Here is a 25,473-nt window from a genome sequence, read left to right as displayed (position 1 = left end):
TTCATAGATGGGATAGATGATGGAAATGGGTCCCAAAGACAAGTTGGGAAAAATAAAATTGTGGCCTGCAAATTTGGGCAGGAAGATGGCAACTCAAGCACATAGCTGCCCTGTGTGTCCTAGAGGAGGAAGAGCAGCCCAAAACGGAGCCTGCCTGGCCAGACCAGCAAGAGCAAGAATTGGGTGCTAGCTAAAAGTGTTGTTAGGGTTGCTGATTTCTAGAAATGGGTTATTAGGGTTTTTGATTTTGCTCATGGGTTCTTTCAATATTAGCAGAAGGCATCACCCCCACCATGGAAATTAAATTAAAGAAATTTGCTTCCAATACCATCCTCTTAGGAGGGAGAGTGGATGTGTTGACCAAGTTGGGCTTCGCAAAAAGCTTTTGGTGGGTAGAAGTTGATTTTTGGAGGGTGTTGATCATGACAAAAATTGTGTGGCGAGATTTGATGAATAGGAAATTTCTGAATTTTTGGGGTAGGAGGATTAACAGATATTCTGCTCTCTGCATCTGGGGTAGGAGGATGAAATTAACAAAAAAAAAAAAAATATATATATATATATACACACTTTTTGTGTGTTTATCTATTTATTTATTTTTGTGGTAGTGATGCCACTTTTGCCTGGATTGGGAAGTAGGTAGATCAATATATATACATATAAATCGTTCAGAAGAGTGTTTTTGCCAGATGGGTTTGCAAGGTTTTATGGTAATCTGTCGAAGAATTTTGTGATAACAGAGATTCTGAAGATGGCAGCTTTGGTACTGTTAGAGAAGTGGGGTTATGACCAACAATGGGGGGAGGTGTCTTAGAGACAAAAGTGTCCTTTGCTTATTAGTCAAGTGCTTTTGTTCAAAGGTTGCTACTGCTACAAGCCTACACCACATGGTTCGGCACCTGTATGCGGTGGCTGCCCACGGCGGTTTATCAGCACTGTTGTCGGTGTGGTGGGGTAGACCAGCCAAAAAAAGAGCAGCAGCCAAAATGAGAAGATATGATTTTTGTTGTGTTTCGGAATGGTTATGGCAGCCACCACCGTCGTATCAACATCTTGATGGCTGGTAGAGAGATTTTACCGCTTAACAAGTCAGTAACTCGATACCAATTTGCTCTTGAAACTCAGAATTCCTCGGCAAGATGGCAGTCCCTCCGGTGAACTTATAAGAGAGGTGGTTCACATTGATCTGATTTCTTCGACAGAAGTAGAAGCCTGAAAAAGAGATGGATTTTTCTAACCTTTTTGTTATTTAAAATGAGAGGAAGAAAGGGTGCTTCAAGATTTGACGACGCATGTTGTGCTCAAGCATCCACGCAATAGTGGAGGCTCGGGGTGGCAGAAGAGAGCCATGGCCACCGCTGCCAAGATTTGACGTCGCATATTCCCCTTCCCCTTCCCCTTCCACTTGCAGTTCAATTCTATATTACCATAACTATTTTACATATTCTACCGAAAACCAGGCCAATCTGTCAAAGAAACTGACGATTTGTGATGAGATTATGCCAAACATCATTTGAGAAAAAGATCATTTGTTTTACAGAAATTTTTTATGGATTTGATCATTTGAGAAAAAGAGATTCTATAGATCTCTTTATTCAGTGGATTTATTTCATAGTCCGCATTAGAAAATCTAATTCCATGAAAGCATAGCAAACACCATTTGAGTATAAAATGAGAAAAAGATTGTTTTGTTCTATAGAAAATCATGTCACATCATTGGATTGGAAGCCTGTAAGTTCGTCGTAACCACATAAACCTCTCAATGATGTGATGAACACACCTGAATTTTGACTAATCTAAGGTAGAAGGATTCAACGAATTAGGACAGAGTCAAATCAAATGACATTCCAGGATGTGTAGAAATTAGGAAGAAAAACAAAACTCTAAGTGGGTACAGACTAATTAATTAACTGCAAAATCAGACTCTTCAAGCTAATTGTGATAGCTTAATGAGTTCAACATTTGCACGCTGCTGCAGTCATGTCCCTGTTCATGCATCTAGACCATGAATGGATTGCACTTGCTTTTATCAAAATGTGAAATCCTCTGCATAGCACGCGTGATTGAATGTTTTTGGTGTTCATAACCATAGTTGTAAGTATCAGGAACTCGTTCAAAAAAGACAGGTTGCTAAATTAAAATGAATTTATTATTATTTTTTAAAATAATATTATTTTAGTTTTTTTTTTCTAAAAAAAATTCTTGATTTTAACATGATTTAATAGGTTAATCAAGTTAAAAATCAACTCAGCAAATAACTCGGACATAACCTAATTAATATCAAAACCTGTTTAAATTAAAAACTAACTTGAATCAAGTTTCCAGTCATGAATTTATTATGTTAATTCGTTGAATTATTTCAAGTTTAATACTAATGCACATGATTGAGTTTATTAAGTATTTTTATTTAAAATCAGCATCAAGGGAAATTTAGTAGACATCTAATCTTTGTTTCAACTAGGACACGCACATAATGCCTTGTCAATACTGCATTCTATTGCAAGCACCATGCCTTTACACTAAATAAGAAACTTGTTCCGAAAAGTTCATACAAATGAGAAGCTAAAAAAGGCTGTTCTGACAGCCTGAAAGGAAAAATCCTCGTCGAATTAGCTGCATCAACTACTGCCACAATTTCAGACACAGGCAGTATTTCTAACGTGTTCTCAGTGTAGAACTCCAAGGATGCCATTATACTAAAGAACTGAAAAGGAGAGCTGTACCTCACTGCAGCCTCACAAAGAGCTGAGCATGAGTAGCTGCTAACCCGAACATGAGAACAGGCCTCCCGCAAGCATGCAACAAAGAGCACAACCAAGCTTCCTGCTTTACCACAAATGCAAACTCATTGAGTCGATTGGTTAATAGACAATGATCGTTTTAGCTAGCAGGGTCCTGTATGGATCCCCAGAAGTTTAAGGTTTCCTTCTCAACCTTTAGCTAGGAGATAAGGTGAATAAGAAATGGAATAGATTCATCGCACACAAAATAATGAAATAGAACATTTCCATTCCGATATCATGTAGTAATAATGACCAGAATAGTTTGTACGCCATAACAAATGCTGTGGAAGCACCAATAGAATTATAAAGGGGTTACAATATTGCCATTTCAAAAGATATATGAACAAATACAACTTTTTCTAGATTCCTCTTCTTATTTAACACAAGCCTATGTACAACTTTACTCGGCCATTTTGGTCCACTGCAGAGGTTATTACAGCAAATAAGATATCAGCTATGTTGCAGGAGTTGGGGTCTAGTTTATTTTAACAATAGTCGCTAGTTTTCTGCCAAATCTATTTGCCAGGCTTATGCCATTACTCATTTCTGCCATCACTGCATAGCTACTTTTCTTTTTTCCTTTTCCTGAATTAGTTGATAGTTATTGCCTCTTGGAAACATCCCATTCTTCAGTCTTTGCAAACCTTCCTCGAATCCTTGGCTGACTGTCTGCAAGAGCCTTCCTGCAAGCATACTGAAACAGACATGATGTGAGTTGAATCCAGCATGTGAAAAAAATGGTAGAAAATAAGGAATTGATACATCTCACCAAGTAAATGATCCGAGATATAAAAGTTTTGTTGCTTATTTGATGCTTTTTATTAGCAGACCCTTTTGATTTTAAAACAGAAGCAATGATAAAACTGGAATTTCAGTGGCTGATGCTTTTGTTAGAAATTTATTCAAGTCGGATAGTAAATATACAACAAACCAACAATAATATTTAATTATTTACCTTAATTTTCCTGCCAAAGTTCCTCTTCGTCTTCTTATTCCTGTACCTTGAAAGCTTTTCCTGGCGGTCCTCAGCAGAGTAGTTGTTGATAATCAATGGTCGGTCAAGTGGAGAACAGATGAGGCTCGTGTTACCATTACCAAGAGTCTGTCATAAAAACTCAGTATCAATGACTCAGCCCCATCCTGTGGAAATGGCCAGAAGCATCTAAACAATTCTCAGTCCGTAGACTTCATTACAGGGCATATTCATGCTTGGTGCTTGGATTGCACAGAAAGGTTCCACTAGAATCTGATGGAATTATGCGAGAGAAATGATAAAAGAAATAGAATTAAACTGAAAATAAAAGCAACAGATTCGGTTATCAAGTGGTGGATATAATCGTTCTCATCAACATACCATTTTAAGTGAGAAGAAAATTAATTAGATTCTTCATAAAGGATGAAAGTGTCAATTATCTGTTCAGCTGCAAGAGCAAGGAGGCAGCTACATTATGGAACACTACTAAAACGAGCCGCACAAAGAAAAGCAGTTAGTTCCATCCTGGATGAAACAGAAGCCCTTTCCTATAGTGCTTCAAGTGATTCATGGCGGTGAATTGACTCACAAAAATATGATAAGCAATACCACATGCACAGAGATATTGATTCTTGTCAGGCAAAGGTCTTTGCCCTTTGCCACATCTAAGAAGGATCTAAGCAAAAGGGAAAATCGTTCAAATGTGCTAGAAAAGCATATAATCAAATACAAACAGAAGTATAGTAAAAAAAAATTGATCTAACCTTTATGTCTCCTTCACTGAATGCTCTCCGCATCCCATAAGCATTTTCAAAATCAATTCCAGGAAAATCCAGAAAACTTGGCTTCACTGCAGCACCATGGACCCACTCAATTGAACTCAAACATCCCGAGCTGACACTTTTTGATAGTGCAGCATCAGGAGGTAATTTGTTTTCTTTAATGGGGTTTTCATCATCAGTCCTGACAATAGGAAGTTTGATATCCAGAAGCTCTGCAAGTGATTGTGTATCCATTGCTTCTTTTTCCAGGAGGTCCTTCTTGCATTCATAGAAAACCTCGTTCAGAAGCTGCTCATTTTGAATTGATTCAATATCTGTCACCTTTAGTCCTTGTGATGTAATGCCTTCTTCCCCACAGGAGATCATTGAAATGGCTGACGCCATGGGATCAATGCCCACAAGTGGCTCTTCAATGATTGGTTTGGGAGCTTTGAACAGATCCCCTTCGCCTCCCAGATCATATTCTGATATAGTGGTCTGAAGTAGGTTGCTCTATGTTAGACAAAATAGCCACCAACAAACAAGATGACATAAGAAAATTAGGTATGAAATAAATAGTGATCTAAACACTTCACCAATTATTTTATCCCTAGTCTTGAGGGATTCTTAAATAGGTTGGAAATGAAGTCTTGTTATATGTTGTAACTCAATCTGGTGTAAGTGCTGATTTGGGAACACATGTATACAGCAGTAAATAAACATGCACAAGTACATGGATGTAGCCGTAAATATACATTTTTTAGGAAAATCTACAGATTTTAAAAGCATGCTAAAGTGATAAATCACTATATTAACCCCCAAAACCCATCTAATGATAAACAATTTAATGTGTTTTTCTTTGTTACTTTGTAGTTAGTATCTTTGAGTGCTTAGTTTTTCTGCCTTCGTATCAGGACTTTCCTGTTTCAGTTGCTTTTAGTTTAAATGGATGTTTCATTAATCGAAGAAGAAACCATCTAATCACGGCCTTTCAGTAGAGTTGAATGGGTTAAGTTTCACGAATGAACCATTCAATGTGTCAAAATCCAACAAATCCAATAATTAGGGTTCTAGAATTCCTCCAAAGACAGGGCAGGAGAAGAGACCTCACTGTAGCCTGTTAAGACCGAATTTTCAAGACAGATGAAGTGATTTCTTTATGAGATGAACACTTCACAGCTCAACTCAAGAAAAGATTCTTTAAATGGCTAAGCACCTATGACTCAAAACATCACTAGCTTATTTGCATAAACACCAAACATTTTTAGCAAAAGCAAAGATCTAATGAAACTCTTTCAAGATTAATTTTCTTTTCACCTCCTTTATACGAGTTTAGCTTCAACATCCAAGAGAAAGAGAAAGACAGCCAAAAAGCCAATACAATAGAGGTGGAGAGAATACTCTCTTTTCAACTTTCCCAACTTTTCTTCTCTTCTCTATGCCAAAAAAATAAAACAAGACCTTTTTCCTTCTTTTATCTTAGTTAGTGGGTTAAAAGGCCAATAAAAATCCCACTATCCGTTCACCATCACACAATTGGAGTCAGAAAATAGAAGAAATCTTAAAGAACACGGAATTTGAAAGTGTGAAATCATTTTCCTTTTGTAGTCTTTCTTTTGATATATGTTCTAGATCCAACAAGTAAAGAAAACAGTTGTTGTTTCCATTTTAGCCCTATTTGGTTGCTTACCAAATGTTGAGAACAAAAACTGAAGACATTGATAGTTGTGTAAATAAGCACAAACCCCCAAGCATAAAAAAAATAAAATCAGTCTTTTCTTCCATTTTCTCAGCAACTAAACGGAGGAGTAAAAAACACAAGCATCAAGAAGACAAGTTTCACTGAAAAAATCAAGTCCTCAAGATCAAAACTTCGAACTTTCCATAAGAAATTTAACAAAGAAACAAGAAAAATATGAACTTTGAATTGGATTTCCACAGTAAAAGACCGATATTTCTTGTTGTTATACCCCCATTTTCTCAGAAACCAAACAGAGCAAGTTTGAGTACAAAGCAAAGAGCAAATCGAAGTACACAAAAACTAGAGCTCCGGAGTCTAAAATAGCCAAAACCCAGTTCAGAACCGATCAAATGAATGCAGATCACTCAGATAAACAAAGTAAAAAAGAGCTTAAACACAAAGTGAAAAGGGCATATAAATACAAGCAAAAACAGAGAAAACAAATTACCATTGGAACATTGGTCTTTTGATACTTGCAATACTCTTCAAGTTGTTGAATATCTTGAAAGAAATTCTGCATATAGGGAAACAATAGTCCACTCTCTTCATACATTTTTGTCAAAAATTGCAATCACTCTGTTTTTTCCAAATCTTGAAACAGAGCAAGAGAGGAAAATCACCTCTTCCAAAACAGAGTAACCCGGAACACAACACAACACTGACTAGCTAGCTTAGTGCTAGGTACTAAAAAGCAAAGGAGCCAAAATGCAACACGGAGAGAAAGAGATAGGTCCGGTTTTGGCCTTTGATTTAAGACTTAAGAAGGAAAGGGAATTTATATAAATAATAATCATAGGGATGGGGTAATTAATAATTAATTTTTAAAAAAAAAATAAAAATAGATGATGTAATATATTAGGTTTACTAAGTTTTTGGTATTTTATTGTATAATATTTTTTAAAATTTATTTTACTTGAAAATTAATTAAAATAATTTTTTTATAATTTTTAATATCAAAATTATTAAAAAAAAACACTAAAGCTTAGTAATTTAACATCTTTTAAAAATAAATATATTTTTAAAATACACTCAAACATAATTAAAAACAATCACCATCCCAGCAATAAAGACAAGGTGTAAAAGGACAGGATGCTGCTTACACTGTGTCATGTTACTATCATGTAATTTTATTTTTTTTATCACTATTATTTTTTGCATCCGAAGTATAGCATTGGGATTAGATTTTACGGACTCTAAGAATGTATTTTTATATTGATTAAATATATTTTTTTTTAAAAATTAATTTTTACATATTAATATAAAAAAAAAAACACAACACCTTAACAAATAATATCAAAGTAATATTAAAAAGAATTTTGAAAGGTATTGCTCTCTAGAGATTACGAGTTCGAGTCTCATAAATTTCAGGATCACTAGAGCTTTTTTACATAATTATTAACTTTAAAATTTATAAAATTAGTCAAGATACCTGTAAATTGACCCAAATATTTAAACATGTCGGGGTAGATGTCAATTCATGATTAATATTTCACTAAATACTAGCCACTAATATTAAATTCAGACATGTAAACAGGAATTATAAACTTCATGATAGTATCTTAGGGAAAATAAAATATCTTCAGTGTGTGTGTGTGTGTGTGTATATATATATATATATATATATATATATGAATTAAATTTTTAATATATTTTTTTTTGTAAAGTGGGACTGTAGGAGTATAGTATTTTTTGTATTATTATAATGCAAATTGAACAAGTGAATGCATTCCTTGCCATATTGAATGTACCAAGCCAAAATCTGTGTCTTTGTGGGCTAGACAGTGCTCATCCCTCATCATCACTCTATCACGTTGTCAGAGATAGGTCCACGCGCTTTCTCAGGCACGTTCACACCTACTTTATTTTTTCTCTTTTTTTATTATTGATATTAATACTTGCTTAAACAAAGTGGTAAAGTGTAAAATTCTCATGAATCTTATGATTATAATTTATAAGTGAATGATTCTCATGCTATATTCAGATTCCAAGGTTTAGAGAGGAAAATCGCTCATTAAATAAATTTAATTTATCATGAGAAATTATATATATATATATATATAGAAAAGACTTTATAATGTTGATGTGAGACTCGAATATATTTTTCTTGTTAAAAAAATCATAATGGTGACTTTTTAATTGAATTAATGCAAAAAAATCCTCAACTTTGAGCTGAGTATGAACCTGATTTAAATGAGTGGTAAATGATGACAATTTGGAGTGTGGAATTTGGAACTTTCTGACAAAATCTTCAACTCGATTTATCTAGTGACTTGACCTGTCCTCTTTGTAATATCGTGTGCTTTCTGATTTCTTTACAAAAAAGTAGCACGGTTTAATAAGATTAGTAAAATAATACTGTTTTTTTTTTTTTTTAATGAAATAGCTCCTAGGAACATAATTGAAATTTATTTTTTTAAAATTTTAATTTTTTATTTAAAATTAATTTTTTTTATATTTTTAAATTATTTTGATATGCTAATGTTAAAAATAATTTTTTTTAAAAAATTATTATTTTAATATATTTCTGAATCTAAAAGCATTTTGAACCGCAATCATTATCACATTCTTAAATATCTCTTTAGTTTAGGGCATGCTGCAATCGGAAAAGGGCAATATTTTAAGTAATAATAGATGGAAAACATGGTTTTCAAAGAAATTGTTAAATGAGCTAGCATAAATTGCAATAAGAGAGAAGGGAGAGAAAAAGAAAAAAAGAAAAACATCGAGAACATACCAAAGCTATAATTACAACATCACTAATATTATCAAAAGAAATCTCAACGAGAGAAATCTAATGACATTAAAGACGATCATCAACAGTGATCGGAGTGGTCACACTCTACATCCAAAGACAAGTGAGCAATTACAATGAGAAGAGAAAAGATATAAAATGAAAAAAATAAAAAAAGAAAGAGATCTTGGAGATGCATCAAAACTTCAATTATGACATCACCGATATTATTAGGAAGATCTCGATAAGATAAATCCAACGACATTAAAAAGGTCACCAAAGATTATCAGAGTGAGTCACACTATCTTCCCAAAGACAAGCAAGCCATTTACCACGTGTGACCCACTTTGATGATCTTTTTTTAAGTCATTGGATTTATCTCATTGATATTTTTCTAATGGTATCGATGGTGTTTTAATCATAGATTGTCTCCGGTGTATCTTTCTTGTTTTTTTTTTTCTCTCTCTCTCATCTCTTCTTATTGCAATTACCTATTTGTTTTTGGATGGAGAGTGTAGTTTTCTTCGATCACCATTGGTGATTTTCTTCGATGTAATTAGATTTGTCTCTTTGAGACATTTTTAATGGTATTAGTGATGTCATAATCGAAGCTTTGATGTGCCTTTAGAGTTTTTTTTTTAATTATCTTTCATCTCTTCTCATTGTAATTCATGCTGGTCCATTTAACAATTTCTTTAAAATACCATTTTGTCGTGTTTTTTAATTCGACAAGTATCAAACTATGCTATTTTATCAAAACTTTTTTAAATTGTGTTATTTTACAAGTTTTTTTTTCAAATAGTGTTAATGAGATAAAATACTTATATTTTCTTCTTTCAAAGAAAAAAAAATCAAATTCATTATTAATATATTTAGAATATGACTAATTTTGTGTACAGTATTGATCAAACAAATAGAGCAATAATCAAGAAATAATAGAGTAGTTATTGGATTTTGTAAACTTAATTATCAAATTTATTATAAATGGATGAGAAAAGATTGGTTCTAGAGTGGGAAAAAGCCCTCAATGGTTAAGGGTTTTCTTCAAGTTCAAGAGAGTGGGTGTCCAAGAGTTTTAAAATTGGGTTTTTGATAAAACAAATCAAATCATATTTTTATACTAATTTTCTTTCATAATAATCGAATCTATGAAGTAGGTGAAATTTTTCTGAATCACAATAAATCTTGTATGTCTATTTTTGTGAGATATAATTGTGATTTGTTTTTCTTTTCCAACAATATTCAAGATATTTTTTTCATCAATATCTTCAAGTTCATTTCATATCAAATATTAGATAGTTTATTATGTGTTTTTCATGGTAATACCTTTTGTCTTTACGGGTTAAGAAAATCTATAAATTATAATTTTTTTGAACTAAAGTTTTTTTTTAAAAAATTTAAGTTGAAAGTAAAAACAAAAATTTTAAATTGTTTTTGTTAAAAATTAATTTTTTATGTATTTTGAATTGTTTTGATGCATTGATCTCAAAAATAATTAAAAAAAATTATTATTTTAATACGTTTGTACATAAAATAACACTTTAAAAAAATAATTACATCTACACTTTCAATCACGTAAAGTTTGGGCATCCACAAATGACTATTTTCATGTCAGTATTTTCCCTTTTTTTCTTTCACAAAGTGAAAAAGGTGTCATCTATTTCCTTGTATTGGCTTTCCTGACTTCAATTATAGTATGAATCTCGTAAATCTAGAAACATAGAAACATATGGCACAATTCGCTTACACTAACCTATAGGATTTCACCTTATGGGATCGTTTTTCAAGTCAGCCTTGGCCCCTTCCCTGAAGAAGAAAGTGAAGCAAAAAAGGTAAACTGAAGATCATCCCACTACAAACTAGAGGTTGCTAGTTGTGGTTAAAATTCTTGTGGGTTAAAAAAGTTGATTTTTTTTTTCATTTTTAGCTTGGAGTAATGGAGGTTGGTGCTTGATTTCAAACTTGTATAATTTGCAATGAGAAAATATATATTATTAAACTATACACCTAGTGTATACAAATTGGAATAGGTTACCAATCTCTAACTATATCTTAATTTTTTCAATAATCAATGATTACACCGTGACTTCAATAATATATGCAAGATTTTTTATTGAGTCATTGGTTGAAATACTCTTTTTATTATCTTAAATTTAATCTTTAAAGTAGTATTTGGTTATTGTTTTAAGATAGAAAAAAAAAAAAAAAAAAAACAGTGAGATAGATAAGACATGTTTCTATATCTTCATTTTTATTTTGAAAAAATAAAACTTTACACGAAAATTATTTAAAAACATATTTAATTTATATTTTTTTTCTTTAATACTTCAACTACACATGTTTTTATCATTTATATATCTTATCTTTAGTCTTGAAATATAACACAATCTATTTTTTCATAATGAAGTGATCCCCGTGGGCTATCTATAATTTAATAAAAAAATTCATTTAAGCTTGATATATAAAGATTAGTCGAAGAACTAGACTTAAGTCTACTCTACGTCATTGGTATATATTTATTTTCTTTGTGAAAAATATATCTAGGTGTCACAAACGTATTTCAAAGTAATAAAAAATACCAACAACTTGAGTTATATCACTAACCATATCTAATAAGTCAATTTTATTTTAATTAGACTATAAAAAGTAGGCAACAATAGTAGATGGATTTGATAAAAAAAGAGAGAGATCATAATAACTTTTAAAAAAACTTTGAAAGTATGAAATTTTTTTAAAAATAGACAAAAAAAACCTGAGTTAATCTTAAGTAGTGTAATAGACTTGTAACTTGGATGATAAGAGGCGAGTCGACTCAGATTAACATGTAAAACTCGTGACTCATGTCATAAGATCAAGATAATGAGATATAAAAGAAATTGAAAAAAAATCACAAAGCTAATTTAAAAAAAATAATAAAAAAAAAGATATAGACTCGTGCTAACTTTTTAAACTCGTGATCTATGTCATTAGATTAGAAGCACCATACATGAGAAACCGCAGAGCTTGATCCTCAACAAATTAAATACTGAAGGATGAAATTGAAAAAAAAATTAATTATATAAAAGGATAAAAAAAAAAACAATAATTAGAAAAATGAGGATAAAAATCAAAATAAAAAATAAATTAGAGGGCAATTACAAATTTTTTATTGAAGGGTGAAATTAAAAAGAAAAATAACTTTAACAAAAAAAAAAGAAAAGAAAAAAAATGAGGAAGAATATAGGCCAAATCCGAAGACAAAGGAAATTGAGGGGCAATTTTGAAAACTTGAATGACTAGGCATGAAAAAAAAGGAGGAGAGAAAATAAAAAGAGAAAAAAAAGGTTCTCGATGCTAAACCATTGATTCATTTAAGACATGCGTCGTCCAGGAATGAGAGGGCCACTGAAAGGTTTCAAAAGCTTCCTAAAAAACTACCGTTTGGTTACTGAGAGATGCCATACATATTACCTGAATTTGTGTCTGCCTTTCACGCGCTTGACACGTGAAAATCTACATTTCTTTTTAATATTTAAGTATAAATTTGCCCATGATCAAGGTAAAATAACAAAAATATCCCTCAACCAATGCTAAGGTTTCTCGGACCTCAAAAGCATTCTGGCAACTTCACTGTACGTATTTAAAGGTGAATAAGAAAAAAATATATATTTTTAGATGACTGCCTAGATTTTTTGAAACCAAGAGTATTTTTGCATTTTTATTACTCAAAAATAATAATAAAAAAAAACTCAATTACCCTCATCAGTCAAGCCAGATTTTTCTATCACGAGAGGCAAAATAGTAATTTGACCTCAACTCACAGTGATAATTATGAGTGTAGAGTTATAGTAATGTGCACTATAAATATCCCCCTTTTCTTTTAGTTTATTTTGATACTTAAATGAATGCTGGATACTCAAATTTTATTAAAATATTAAAGGTAAATCTAGGCTACTCTAAAAGCAATGTCACCCTTCCATTAAAAACAATTTACATGTGTAGCAAAAAAAAAATCTTCAGTGGCAGGATGGTTCAAGGTTTGAAGAAAAAAGTGCATTTCCCAATAAAATTGTTTTTTTCCTCATAATCCCCGTATTAATTTCAACTAAGCATGATAAGGGCCCCTTCATGTGGTAATGCCTCATGCTCCACTTGGATAATAATAAATAATTATCTTTATCATAATTATCTTTATTCATAATTATTCAAACGTTGTTGTTTAAAAATGTTCAAGGGTGATATAATTAAATGTTGGAATATAATAGCAAAAAAACAAATTAAGATAATTAATACGAGGAACCCACATCCTGCACTCAGTTTGTACAGCCATAATATTTCTGCGCCTAACAAGTTAATACAGTCACTATCAAGTTACATGTAAAAACTATATTATTATTTGGAGAGTGTTATATTATATAGTTGTATAATAATCATTGCATAGAAAAAGGGCAAGTAGAGGACATATATAATGTCCATATGATCGTACTGTGTACATCATCGCAGCTGAAGGAAAATGACATCCCATCGACTTTTCTGGGCTCAAATTAATTTTGGAGAGTGGACTCAGACTAGCGACGTTATGATAACTCACAGTTTTTCTCCTTTCCGTACCTCCTCCCAGCCAGATCGACGTCTAAACCACTGTCGTAAAATTTGATTTTCTGGGAGATCGGGTAAATGGCGCGGGCATATTTAAGATTGTGACAGCGAGGTGATTTAAAATATTTTTTATTTAAAAATATATAAAAATAAAATTTATTTATTTTTTAAAAGTTATTTTTATCATCAACAAATTAAAATAATCTAAAATCATTAAATATTTTAAAATTTTTAAGAATATAAACTTGTACTGTGTTCTTAAATATAATCCTAAAATTAAGTGCATTTTATTGGGTTAATATTTTTATTAAAACAAGTTTTTTTTATTGATTCTGCCCATCTAAATCAAGTTTGACTGAATTATTAAAAAATTAGTTAAATAAATCAAGTTTTATCATGTTAATATTTAATTCATTCAACTAAAAACTTTATCTTATCTTGATTAGTTTTAAAAATTTTGATTAGTCAACTTATAGCCCGAGTTGACTTTAACTGCAATGATTAAAAAACTATTAATTCCATAAGTTTGGCAATAATTTTCCTTTTCTTAAATAATTGATAAATGGTTTGTTATATCATGAAGTTTCATCCCTTTTTTTTTCTATTTATTTTTTGAGTTCTAGGATATCTATGTCAACCTGATGGTTTAGGTCATCTTTAATAGGATGCGATAAAAGAACAATTAATTCCATGATTTTATATAATTTGTTACCCCACGGAGTTTCATCTTCTTTATATATATATATATGAGTTATCAATATTTCAGGTAAACTCGATGAATTGGTCAGCTTTAAGGACTATAATAAGAAAAACAATTAATTCCATGATTTTAGCAACAATTTTTCATTTCTCAAACAATGGATGTATATAATTTGTTATACCATGGAGCTTCATCCTTTTTTTTTTTTTTTTTCCCTATGTATCCCTATATCATTTTCCATTTCTTTAGTTAAACATTAACTTCCTTTTCAACCAATACGGTACTTCAAGAAAAAAAGATTTATAATCAAGTAGTAGGTGATCCAATAATAAAAATATAGGATTATAAATTTTTTTTTTTTTATGGTTTTAGATTTGAGTTCATGGTTATTAATATTAATGACTACTAGAGATTTACCCAGTTATTAATTTCAGAACTCATTATGATTAGTTGAGGTGTAAGACAAGTTAATGTGGATATCACACATGAATAAAAAAAAAAGAAAAAAAGAAAGAAAAGAAAGAAGATAGATTTAGAAGAATTATGCGAATTTATATATTACTTCAACATGTAATGCAGACTGAGACCTTTTGGTTTCTAGCATGGTGACTCCAAGAAATAGTTTATGTGGTGAGATTTTTTTATATATATTGTTTTGATCTATGTACTTGCAGTATATGATAGAAAATAAAAATAAAAATAGGTCCCCACCTTCCCAACCAGTTATATAATATTCTTATTTCTAAAATGAATATAATTTTTTTTATCTGTAAAAAAAAAAATGGAAATGGGAAATAAAATAATAATAGCTGTAAAAGAAAGAGGAGATAGATTCTGCATTCCAATTTGATCAAATTATTCAAATTCTCTCTCAATGTGGTGAGGCCTTTTCCTCCTCACTGCAATTTGATTTTAATTATTATTATTATTTTTTCAAGAGTCAACCTAACTTTTGTCGTTTTCTAAAAACTTAAAGCATAAAGTAAAGAATAAGTGTTGCAGAAGCAATGACCTGGAAACCTGGAAGCATGGATGTTATATCATAGAAAACACCAAATGCTGTGTGTTTTTATTCTACGTTCCCTCTCTGATATTTTATTATGGATTCATTGTTTAAATATTTTGATTTTTTCTCATTTTTTATTTTTAAATTTTTATTTGACGTTATTGCATTATTTTTTTTTAGCCAAATTAAAGAGTAATTGAATGAAATTTGTTTACTAGGAATATAATTAAAAGATGGAGAATTAAAATGGAAAAGATGCTACAATTAGATGATGGTTTCAAAGTTCTTATAAAAATCCACCTTAGTCCTTAAACTTCACATATTATACCTATTTGGTCCCACAATGTTTTTTAATTCATTTTTAAAATAAAAATTTATTTGTATTATTTTTTAGTTCCTGATTTGAGAAATGAGAATAGAGAGATCATTGAATTCTAGCGATAAAGAGAGAAAAATATTATTGGCAATTATTTCAATCACCAAAATGATCGATTTTTGTGTCAAATGATTTTATTTGATGAGAAAAGTTTAACTTGAGTGTTTTTTTGTACTTTAAAAACACTTAAGAAACAAATTTCAACTCATAATTTTTTTTATTTTGGATTGATTTTTGATTTTGAGATGGTTTTTAGGTTTTTTTAGGCTATTAGTGGGTTTATCAAGATGCATTATGTGTTTTCTAAATATTTTAGGTAAAAAATAAGTTGAAAATGAGTTTTAGATGAAAAAAAAAATATGCTATGATTTTTAGACCACTATAGTGACTAGAATCTTAACAAAATCAAGTAACACGTCAATTAATTTATTTTATTGAAAAATATATTAAAACAGATGACATGTTGTTATTCTAATTTCATTTTTTAAAAAAAATTGAGCCCTATATGGCCCTCCTATACATGCTAGAAGGTAGTTTTACCTTTTTTAATATAGTAGTCTTAGCTTTTTAAAAAATTATCATGTTTTTTTTACATGTCTTTTTTTTAAATAATTTTTCAATTAATATCACTTCTCTTTCATTTTTATTTTTATATATTTAGGTTATTATTAATGATTTTTTTTTCATTTGTTGATATAAAAAATTCTTGATTTATTTAATTAGATACATGTATAAAATTTTTAATTTATACTTGATATTTTTTATATAAAAAAAATGTTAAAAAAAAATATTATTTATTTTTTTATTAAAAAAATATTCAAATTACAGCGAAGCATACAAGCCATGGTTAGCATCCAAGCACGAATTAAATGGAGTCTAAAATGAGTTCTAGCTGTTTCATCATGCATGTGATCCAAGCATGCAAGCCATGCTTAGCACCAATATATATATATATATATGTATTCGTTGTTTAAGGTGTGTTTTTAGACACTTGTTAAAGGTATGTTCTCAAATCCCAATCAATCAATCTCTCTCTCCGACACCACATGTCTGCAAGGTGTACCGCATGGCGCACGCACTCTACCTCCCTCTTGTGGCCGTAATTTTTCTTCTTCTTCTTCTTTTTTTTTTTTTTCTCTTGAGGGTTTAGATTGGCTTCAAATCTAGATATAAAAAGTTTACTCAATTTCAATTTAATATATATATATATATATATATATATATATATATAGATTTGTGGTAATGTATAATAAGCACACTATTTTTCCTTACAGTATAAAATAAATAGTTTTGAATGGATTAAGTATATTTGTACAGTTAATTGGTCGAAATAAAAACAATTAAGATAAAAGGTACCGTGTAAATTCCCTTTAAAATTATTATATAAACCGATTTATTTGTATGTATTAGTCCCCGTCTCTTTAATAAAATATATTTCTATTTAACCAAACATAACCTTAAGATACTTGTTGAAAATCATTTAATATTTACAACTAGTCTCATTTTCCTGTTTTGCAGGGTAATTTATTATAGATTTTTAAAAATTAATATATAAAATAACACTTAATTAATATCATTGTTTTTTTCTCCAATCCAAATAAATGGAGTCTAATAAATGAACATATATAGTGTTTTAACGAGTGTCCTAAAAGAAAAAAAGAAGTTGAAATATTAGACAATTAACATACAAAAAATCCATGACAATTTACTTAACATTTCTTTTCTAAAACTTAAGAAAGATGATCAAACAAGACAATACAAAATATAAAAGTATATCAATCCATTATTTGCAATACAATTATTAACTATAAACTAGGAGGGAGTTTTATTGTCACAAATCAGTATTCATTTAAATATTGTTTTATTTTTTTTCTTTGTTTTTTTTTCAATTAATTTTTTTTTAATTTCATAGTTTAATATGATATATTTTTAACATGGATTACGAGTTTGAAATGTTATCCTAGTTCACTCAATTTATTTTTTTCAATTAACTCCTTTTCTTTCAATTTTATCATTTAATATATGATTGATTGAAAATGAGACTCTATTATTTTTTTTATTTACTTTGTCTATCATCTTATTTTAGCCTCGTGATCCATGAATAATTCTTAATGGGTTAACTCAAGTTTATTTGAGTTGTTTTTCTTTATCTTTTTTTTAATTGAATGTTTTTTATAATTTTATTATTTAGCACTAGATCGGTTGAAAATTGAGTTTTGTAATTTATTTTAATTTACTTTTTATCCTGACCTCATGCTTAAAGTCACAAGTTTTGACATTTTAACCTTGGTTAAATCAAATTATTTTTTTTAAAATTTTTTCTCTAAAAGGTTATATCGGTCTCATGAAATGGGTCATGAGTCCTTCAATATTGATTTTTTTTTTATTAGGTTGTTTTCTTTTCATGATCTAGATCGCGAATATGACAGGTTAATAATATAGTGTATATGCATTTAGAGATTAATAAATGCATGGATGGCTTAGTGTTGAATATAGTTATAGATGTTGCAATTGTGTAGAAAGGATCCCTCTTAAAAATTACACAATAAAGAATATTTTCTAGTGGCAAATTAACTTTAACAATGACCTATTGCTTGGAATATCCTATTAATTAGCATCCTTAATTAGATTTAACAATTCAACAAGTTTCCTTGCGTATAGCGATTCATCGAACTTTGGCCTGCTTTATGAGAGGCCAATGCGAAAGCAAGATTCTAAATAGCAACACCCATTAATTTGGAGACTTCTTTCTCACAATGGTAGTTCTGTAATTCATGATTGAGGTCAAATTGGTTGCCTTCCAATGTAGAAGAAGAGGAATATGGAGTGGGCTGTAAAGGAGAAAAGATGCAAGAGAATTTCAACCCATGATGCCTTAAAAAGGGAGAGTGATGAAGTGCATGTACTCTCACTTTCTTGATCAATGAGTTGCAAGGAATGTACACTTCCTGATTGGTTAAAAAAAAAAAAAAAAGTACATCTCAAAAAAAAAAAAAAAAAAAAAACCTAGAATTCCCATATCAGGAAAAGAAAATTTTGAGCAAAAGTATAGAACCTCTCAAGAACACGTTTAAATTAGGTACACTTGGCTAGCTTCATGCTCGATGTCTTTGTCATGGAATTCTAGTTTGCTCCAATCGTGCAAAAACATGTGGTGAATCCATTTTCCAACACTTGGCGGCCGTCGTTTGCTTTGGTGGACTTTGTTGACAAATAATAAAGTTTTTTTTTACTAATGTCTTTTTAAAATCATGTAGAATTTAAATGAGAAAATGGGAGTTTCTCAACAAGAATTTAATTTATTGTTGAGAAATCCGAGGCTATATAAGAAAATATTCACGGGCTAAGAATATATTTGTGCTAATTTGATGATTAAAAGTGGATTAAGAGAGTCATCAAAGTGGCAATCACTATTTTATGGTAAGATGGTACGGAATTATGCAATATGAGACGATTTATTCCAAGAGAATTGACATAAGGCAGGCAGACTTGGTGATTTGAAATTAATTCAATTTTTTCGCTTGACTTGAGATGGATTTTGAATTACATTTTGTTTATGATAAAGCTCCATAATTAACGTTAATGGAGGAAGGTGGAATGAATGGAGTCCATTTCTTGCAAGCTTTGCATCGATTAAACTTTATTAAGCCCCCATTATCTTTTTCTCTATGAGAAAGAGCACTTGCCGTCCCACTTTCGACTCTGCCTAATAATACAAAATAATACAAAATAATTATTGATAATTAGTTATAGAGCCACAATCATATATATATATATATATATATATATATATATATATATATATATTTTGAAGTTCTAGCCAGAGAAATACTGGATATAAATTTTTCTGTTAATAAAATGAGTCTCCATTGCAGTTTATTTGCAAATCTCGTCGTTGGAGATCGAGAAAAATATGTTTTTGTCACTCAAAATTAGAAAATCTAATAGCAAGTCAAATAAAAAGTAATTATTTCAATAATAAGAAAATATTTTATACAATCACAGGAGGAATTCGTTTTGGCAAAAGTGAAAAGGATGGGCTTTCAAAAAAAACAGCTGGAGTGGATTGTCTCATAGTGCTTTTGTCTTTCTAGACGACGAAGTAGCCATGGAAAATGCTTTGGTATAAAATGGGGATGCCTGTCGCCTTCCCTTTATATGGCCCAAATTAGAAGGCATTTTTTGGATTCTCTCGTGTGATAATGCACTGATGTGTGTGAGAGGAAGTTCATTTCAAGTGCAGCTGGTTTCTAACCAGCTGTTGACGTTGACAAAAAGGTAATTGAAGTGTCCAGCAATATAAAATAGAAGTCTTTTCTTTTAAAATGATTTTTGTTTCTGAATTTTTTAATATTTTTAGATTGTTTTGTTGTTTTGATGTGCTGATACTAAAAAATAAATTTAAAAAAATAAAAAAAATTCAATATATTTTCAAGCAAAATACACTTTTAAAACCATATATAACACACTATCAAATAAACTTTAAATCCAAGTTTCTGGTTTTCTATTTTGGCATAATTCACAGACATTTGATGTAGAAATTAGAATAGAGTATATAGAGAACTCAAGTTTGATTTCTGTTTTGAAAATCCTTGCGTAGTCCAAATGAGTTTTTTCTTCCTCCTCTATGATATCATGGTGTCATCTTCCATATCAATATAGAATAAATTCTTCTTTTAGGATATCTTTTGTTTTTGTATTTCAACTTGTTTTTCAATGTATATTTTTTTAAAAAAGACTTTCACTAAAAAAATATTAAATTGATGTTTTTTATGTAATTTTTAATAATTTTGATTTGTAGATATTAACAAAAAAAGTATACTTTTAATGTATTTTTAAATAAAAAATATTTATATAAAATCACTGTATAATGTATTATTAAACACATGCTTAAATGATGATAAAATTAATGAAATCTCTTATATGATTATATCGGACAAATATGTTCGAAAATAATTGACCAAATTAAAATCTTCTAAATTATAAAAACTAGCTCCGAGTTAATAGTAAAAAATAAACATTGTTGCCAATTCTATTATTTTTTTTAAAATAAAAAACAAGAAGAAGAAGAAGAAGAAACGAGCACAGAGAAAGTATTTGCAACTTTGGCATGGAATGTTTACTTTGCACAACAGCATGTTTGATGTAAAATAAAATAAAAGAATTCAATTTGATGGTTGGTTTTCATATGCAAATCATTATCAAGATACCCTATTGTGCATGATGAGTTGAAGAATTGAAATTAAAAAAAAACTAAAAGGGCTCAGTAAAACACTGTAACATGTGAGTGAATTCACTGTGGATTCAAACAGTATTTTTCGTTATAATCTCCTTATTCTCTCCTTTCTTCTCGCGTGATTTGATACACTTATTGGCTTTCTTTTCTGCACTTGCAACTTGATCGAAGCTTCAAGTTTTGGTGAGTTTATGTGATTGGTGTGATTGATTGCTATTTGGAGGGGCTGGCTGCAACAATATATATATATATATATATATATATATATTATATATATATATATATATATTAAAAACAATTATTTAGGGGAATTCATGATATGCGTGTATATATATCATTATAGCTTTAAATCTTTAGCATTTGAACCTTCTCCTAAAAATATGAGTTTTTATTTTCGAGAAACAACAATGGAAGATGCAAAAAGAATTTAAAGGAAATAAAAATATTTTTATTTTCTTAATATTAAATATAAGAAAAACTAGATTGTATTTATTTGTAAAACATAAATTTTTATTAATTTAAAGAAAATAAAAATATTTTTTATTTTCTTAATATTATGAAAAACTAGATTGTATTTATTATAACATATACTAAAATTCCTCTGTGTTGCACTGTGCATTGCATAATGCAGTCCACAGTGAAACGCTGAGCTATATATATATATTTTTATTTTTTTTCATGTTTTTATTTATTTATTCATTATTTATTTATTTATTTATTTATTTATTTATTTATTTTTATGCCTTTATGGGTTTTTTTTGTGTTTTTTTCTTTTCATGATTTTTTTTGTTTAATTTAGTTTGTTAATATTATTTTTTTTATTTAGTTATCAAATTTATGACATGAATCCCGGGTTTGACGAGTTAACTTATAATTTTTTTTCTTTTTTTCTTTTTAATTAGTTTTTTTTTTGTTTAGTTTAGTTTGTTAATATTAAATTTATTTCTATTTAATTATTAGACTTTCATGACACGTATCTCGGGCTTGACGGGTTAACCCAGTTAATTCTGGGTTAACCCATCATTATTTTTCCTATTTAATTATCAAACTTTCATGACGTCAATCCCATGTTTGACAAGTTAACCTGGTTTGAAGGGTTAACCCAATTAATTCAGTTATCAAACTTTTATGACACGGATTCCGGGTTTGACAGGTCAACCTGGTTTAACGAATTAGCTCAGTTAATTCTAGGTTAACCCATTAATTTGTTTGTTCATTTTTAATTATCAAACTTTCACGATGTGAATTCAAGATATGACGGGTTAACCCAATTAATTCATATTTTTTTCCTTTTTCTTCATTAGTTTTTTTCTTCCTGTTGGTTTTTTTTCTTTGTTTTTTTCTTTTTAACTAATCTATTTAATTATCACATTTTTATGACACGACCTTACAGTCAGACACACGTCTAATGCTATTGGGTCTGGTATTGCAGTCCAAACACTTTTTATGCTAAGGGTTAACCTAAGTTTAATGTTATTATTAATATTATAAATATTACTCTTGGATCAGGCGTTGCAACCAAAACTAGGACTCTTGGGTATAACTTTACAAAAAAACTAATATTTTTAGATCTTAACTTTTTTTGAAATACAAAAAATAATTGACCCGCGGCATCACGCGGGGCATATAACTAAAACAGATCAGTGTTTTACTGTGGACTGCAGTCCACAGTAAAACACTAATCCTGCTGTTTCACGTTTTTTTTTTTTTTTTTTTTTTTTTTTTTTTTTTAAAGTCTTTTTTTTCATTTTTTTTTTTTAATTGAGCTATTTTTTTTTCGTTTTTTTTTTTTACTTTTTTCCTTTTGTTTTTTTTTTCTTTGTTTTTGTTTAATGGATATTTTTTTAAAAAAATTGTTAATGTTAAATTTTTTTGTATCTCAAACTTTTATAACACGTATTCCGAGTTTAACGGGTTAACCCAAATTTTTTTTTTCTGGTTTCATAGGTTAACCAAATTAATTATGGGTTAACCCGTCAATTTTTTTTTCTATGCAGCTATCAAACTTTCATGATGCGAATCCCTGGTTTGACGAGTTAACTTGGTTTGATGGTTAACCCAATTAATTCATATATTTTTTTTACCTTTTGCTTTTATTTTTCTTTTTTTAAAAAATAAAATTTTTTATTAATGTTAAATTTTTTTTCTATCTCAAACTTTTATAACACGCATTCCAGGTTTAATGGGTTAACTCATATTTTTTTTTTGGTTTTTTTTTAATTAATTTTTTCATTTCCACAATAAAACACTGATTTCTTAGGCGTTTTATTTTTTAAGTTGTCTTAGCTTTTTTAGCTGTTTTTTTTTATGTTTTTTGGGATTTTTTTTTGGCTTCTTCCATTTTTTTTTTTTAACAAAATTTTTTTGTTTAATTTAGTTTATTAATGTTTAATTTTTTTATTTAGTTGTCAGATTTTCATGACACGTTTACCGGATTTAAAGGGTTAACTTGGTTTGACAAGTTAAAATAGATTTTTTTTTTTTTGCTTTTTATTCTTTTTAATTAATTTTTTTCGTTTAGTTTAGTTTGTTAATGTTAATGTTAAATTTCTTTTTATTTAGTTATTAGGCTTTCATGACACATATCCCGAGTTTCACGGGTTAACCTGGTTTCATGGGTGAACCCAGTTAATTATGGGTTAACCCATTAATTTTTATTATTATTATTTTCATAAATGTTTTTTTTTAATTTAGTTTGTTAATGTTAATTTTTTTTTTTATTTAGTTATCAGACTTTCATGACACAAATCCTGGGTTTAACGGGTTAGCATGGTTTGACGAGTTAACCCAGATTTTTTTTTCTTTTTAATTAATTTTTTTGTTTAGTTTAGTTTGTTAATGTTCATTTTTTTTTATTTAGTTACCAGACATTCATGACACGGATCCGGGGTTTAACGGGTTAACTTGGTTTGACGAGTTAACCTGAATTTTTTTTTTTAATTATTTTTTCCATTTCGTTTAGTTTGTTAATGTTAAATTTTTTTCTATTTAGTATTTTTTTCTTCTTAGATTTTTTTTCTTTTATTTTTTCTTTTGAATTAATTTTTTTGAATTAATTTAGTTTATTAATTTAAATTTTTTTTCTAAGTGGTTTTTGGCTGATGCCTTTAGTTTTTTTTTTATGTCTTTGACTGTGGACTGCACAGTGCAGTCCATAGTGAAAAGGCTAATGCCTTTTGTTTTTTTTAATTAATTTTTTTTCGTTTAATTTAAATTGTTAATGTTAAATTTTTTCTATTTAGTTATCAAACTTTCATTACACGGATTCCGGGTTTGACGAGTTAGCCCAGTTAATTCTGGGTTAACCCATTAATTTTTTTTTTTAATTACCAAACTTTCATGATGCGAATTCAAGGTATGACGGGTTAACCTAATTTGAAAGGTTAAACTAATTAATTCATATTTTTTTTCTTTTTTTTCATTAGCTTTTTTCTTCATGTTGGTTTTTTTTTTTTAACTAATCTATTTAATTATCACATTTTTATGACACGACTTTGCAGCCAGACCCACGTCCAATGCTATTGGATCTGGTATTGCAGTCCAGACACTTTTATGCTAAGGGTTAACCCAAGTTTAATGTTATTATTAATATTATAAACATTACTCTTGAATCAGGCGATGCAACCAAAACTGAGACTTTTGGGTATAACTTTATAAAAAAACCTAATACTTTTAAATCTTGACTATTTTTAAAATGCAAAAAATAATTGACCCGCGGCATCGCGCGGGGCATATAACTAGTGATGTACTAAATTTTGTTGGTTCTCACAGTTGCACATATATATTTGCAAACATTTCATGTTTAATTTTTCGTGGCAGTGTTTTAACTATATTTAAAAAAAATGAAAAATTTTGAATTTTTTTAGCTTTATTTTTTTATATTTTTAGATTATTTTGATATGTAGATGTGAAAAATAAATTTTAAAAAATAAAAAATATATTATTTTGATATATTTTCAAACAAAAAATATTTTGAAAAGTAATTTCTACCTTATCTTGAAACAGACTTTCAAAACACTAAGATATTGTTCAGTTACTGTTTTGAGATAAAAAAAAATAAAGATAGTAAAGACAGAAATATGTTTGGTTGAATAGATAGAGATATAAAAATAAATCTATTTCTGAAATGATTTTAAAGTAAATTTTTGTATTTTCAAAATAAGAGGTACATAAAGAACATGTCTCTAAACATAATATTTATTATTTTTTACTCTTATAATATCTTTGTAAAAAAACTCTCAATTCCAAAACTATTCAACTAAGACATATAAAATTGAAATTAAAATAATAATTATTATAATTTTAAAACTCAATCCGGAGATCGATATGGGGCAAAGCTTGGGTCATTGGTTGAGGCTAGAGTCACGGGTTGGGTTGACATGAGTCAATGTGAGAATAAAAATGATTATTATCACAATTTTAAAACCCAATTCGAAGGTCGACCCGGGGCAAGACTCGGGTCACGTGTCAGGAGAGTTAAGCCATGCTGACCCGAGATAATATAAAATAAAAATGATTATTATCATAGTTTTAAAACTTTATTTGGAGGTTAACTCATGGCAATGCTCAGGTCACGGATCAAGAAGGT

At 29.2% G+C, this 25,473-nt stretch overlaps 1 protein-coding gene across 6 annotated transcripts; it reads right to left on the bottom strand.

Annotated features, from left to right (window-relative positions):
• Nucleotides 1–3,081: 3,081 nt before the first annotated feature.
• Nucleotides 3,082–7,007, bottom strand: LOC118033655 (uncharacterized). Of its 6 annotated transcripts, none has more exons than XM_073403654.1 (5): nt 6,879–6,993; nt 6,707–6,772; nt 4,521–5,015; nt 3,739–3,885; nt 3,082–3,477 (listed from the first exon to the last, which is right to left on the bottom strand). In XM_073403654.1, exons 2-5 carry the CDS (start codon nt 6,707–6,709, stop codon nt 3,385–3,387), a joined length of 738 nt encoding a protein of 245 aa, XP_073259755.1. In that variant the 5' UTR covers nt 6,710–6,772; nt 6,879–6,993; the 3' UTR covers nt 3,082–3,384. The 6 variants fall into 6 exon arrangements, 5 of the variants coding, with proteins under 5 accessions (XP_073259755.1, XP_073259754.1, XP_034894615.1 ...); XM_073403653.1 differs by having other exon boundaries at nt 4,521–5,030; nt 6,879–6,992; XR_004684894.2 differs by having other exon boundaries at nt 3,739–3,923; nt 4,521–5,030; nt 6,707–7,007.
• Nucleotides 7,008–25,473: the final 18,466 nt, after the last annotated feature.

The sequence above is a fragment of the Populus alba genome, chromosome 12 (genome assembly GCF_005239225.2).
Source record: "Populus alba chromosome 12, ASM523922v2, whole genome shotgun sequence".
Classification (NCBI taxonomy): domain Eukaryota; kingdom Viridiplantae; phylum Streptophyta; class Magnoliopsida; order Malpighiales; family Salicaceae; genus Populus; species Populus alba.
Note: the sequence above shows the minus strand (reverse complement) of the source record. Positions and strands in the feature narration are given on the sequence as shown.

Excerpts from the sequence above, each read along its gene's own strand:
- LOC118033655 (XM_035038724.2), bottom strand. The coding sequence starts at position 6,811 with ATGTATGAAGAGAGTGGACTATTGTTTCCCTATATGCAGAATTTCTTT. Across the intron at positions 5,031-6,706 it reads AAAAGACCAATGTTCCAATG|AGCAACCTACTTCAGACCAC; the intron begins GTAATTTGTTTT and ends TGTCTAACATAG. Across the intron at positions 3,478-3,738 it reads ACTTTGGCAGGAAAATTAAG|TATGCTTGCAGGAAGGCTCT; the intron begins GTAAATAATTAA and ends TGTCTGTTTCAG.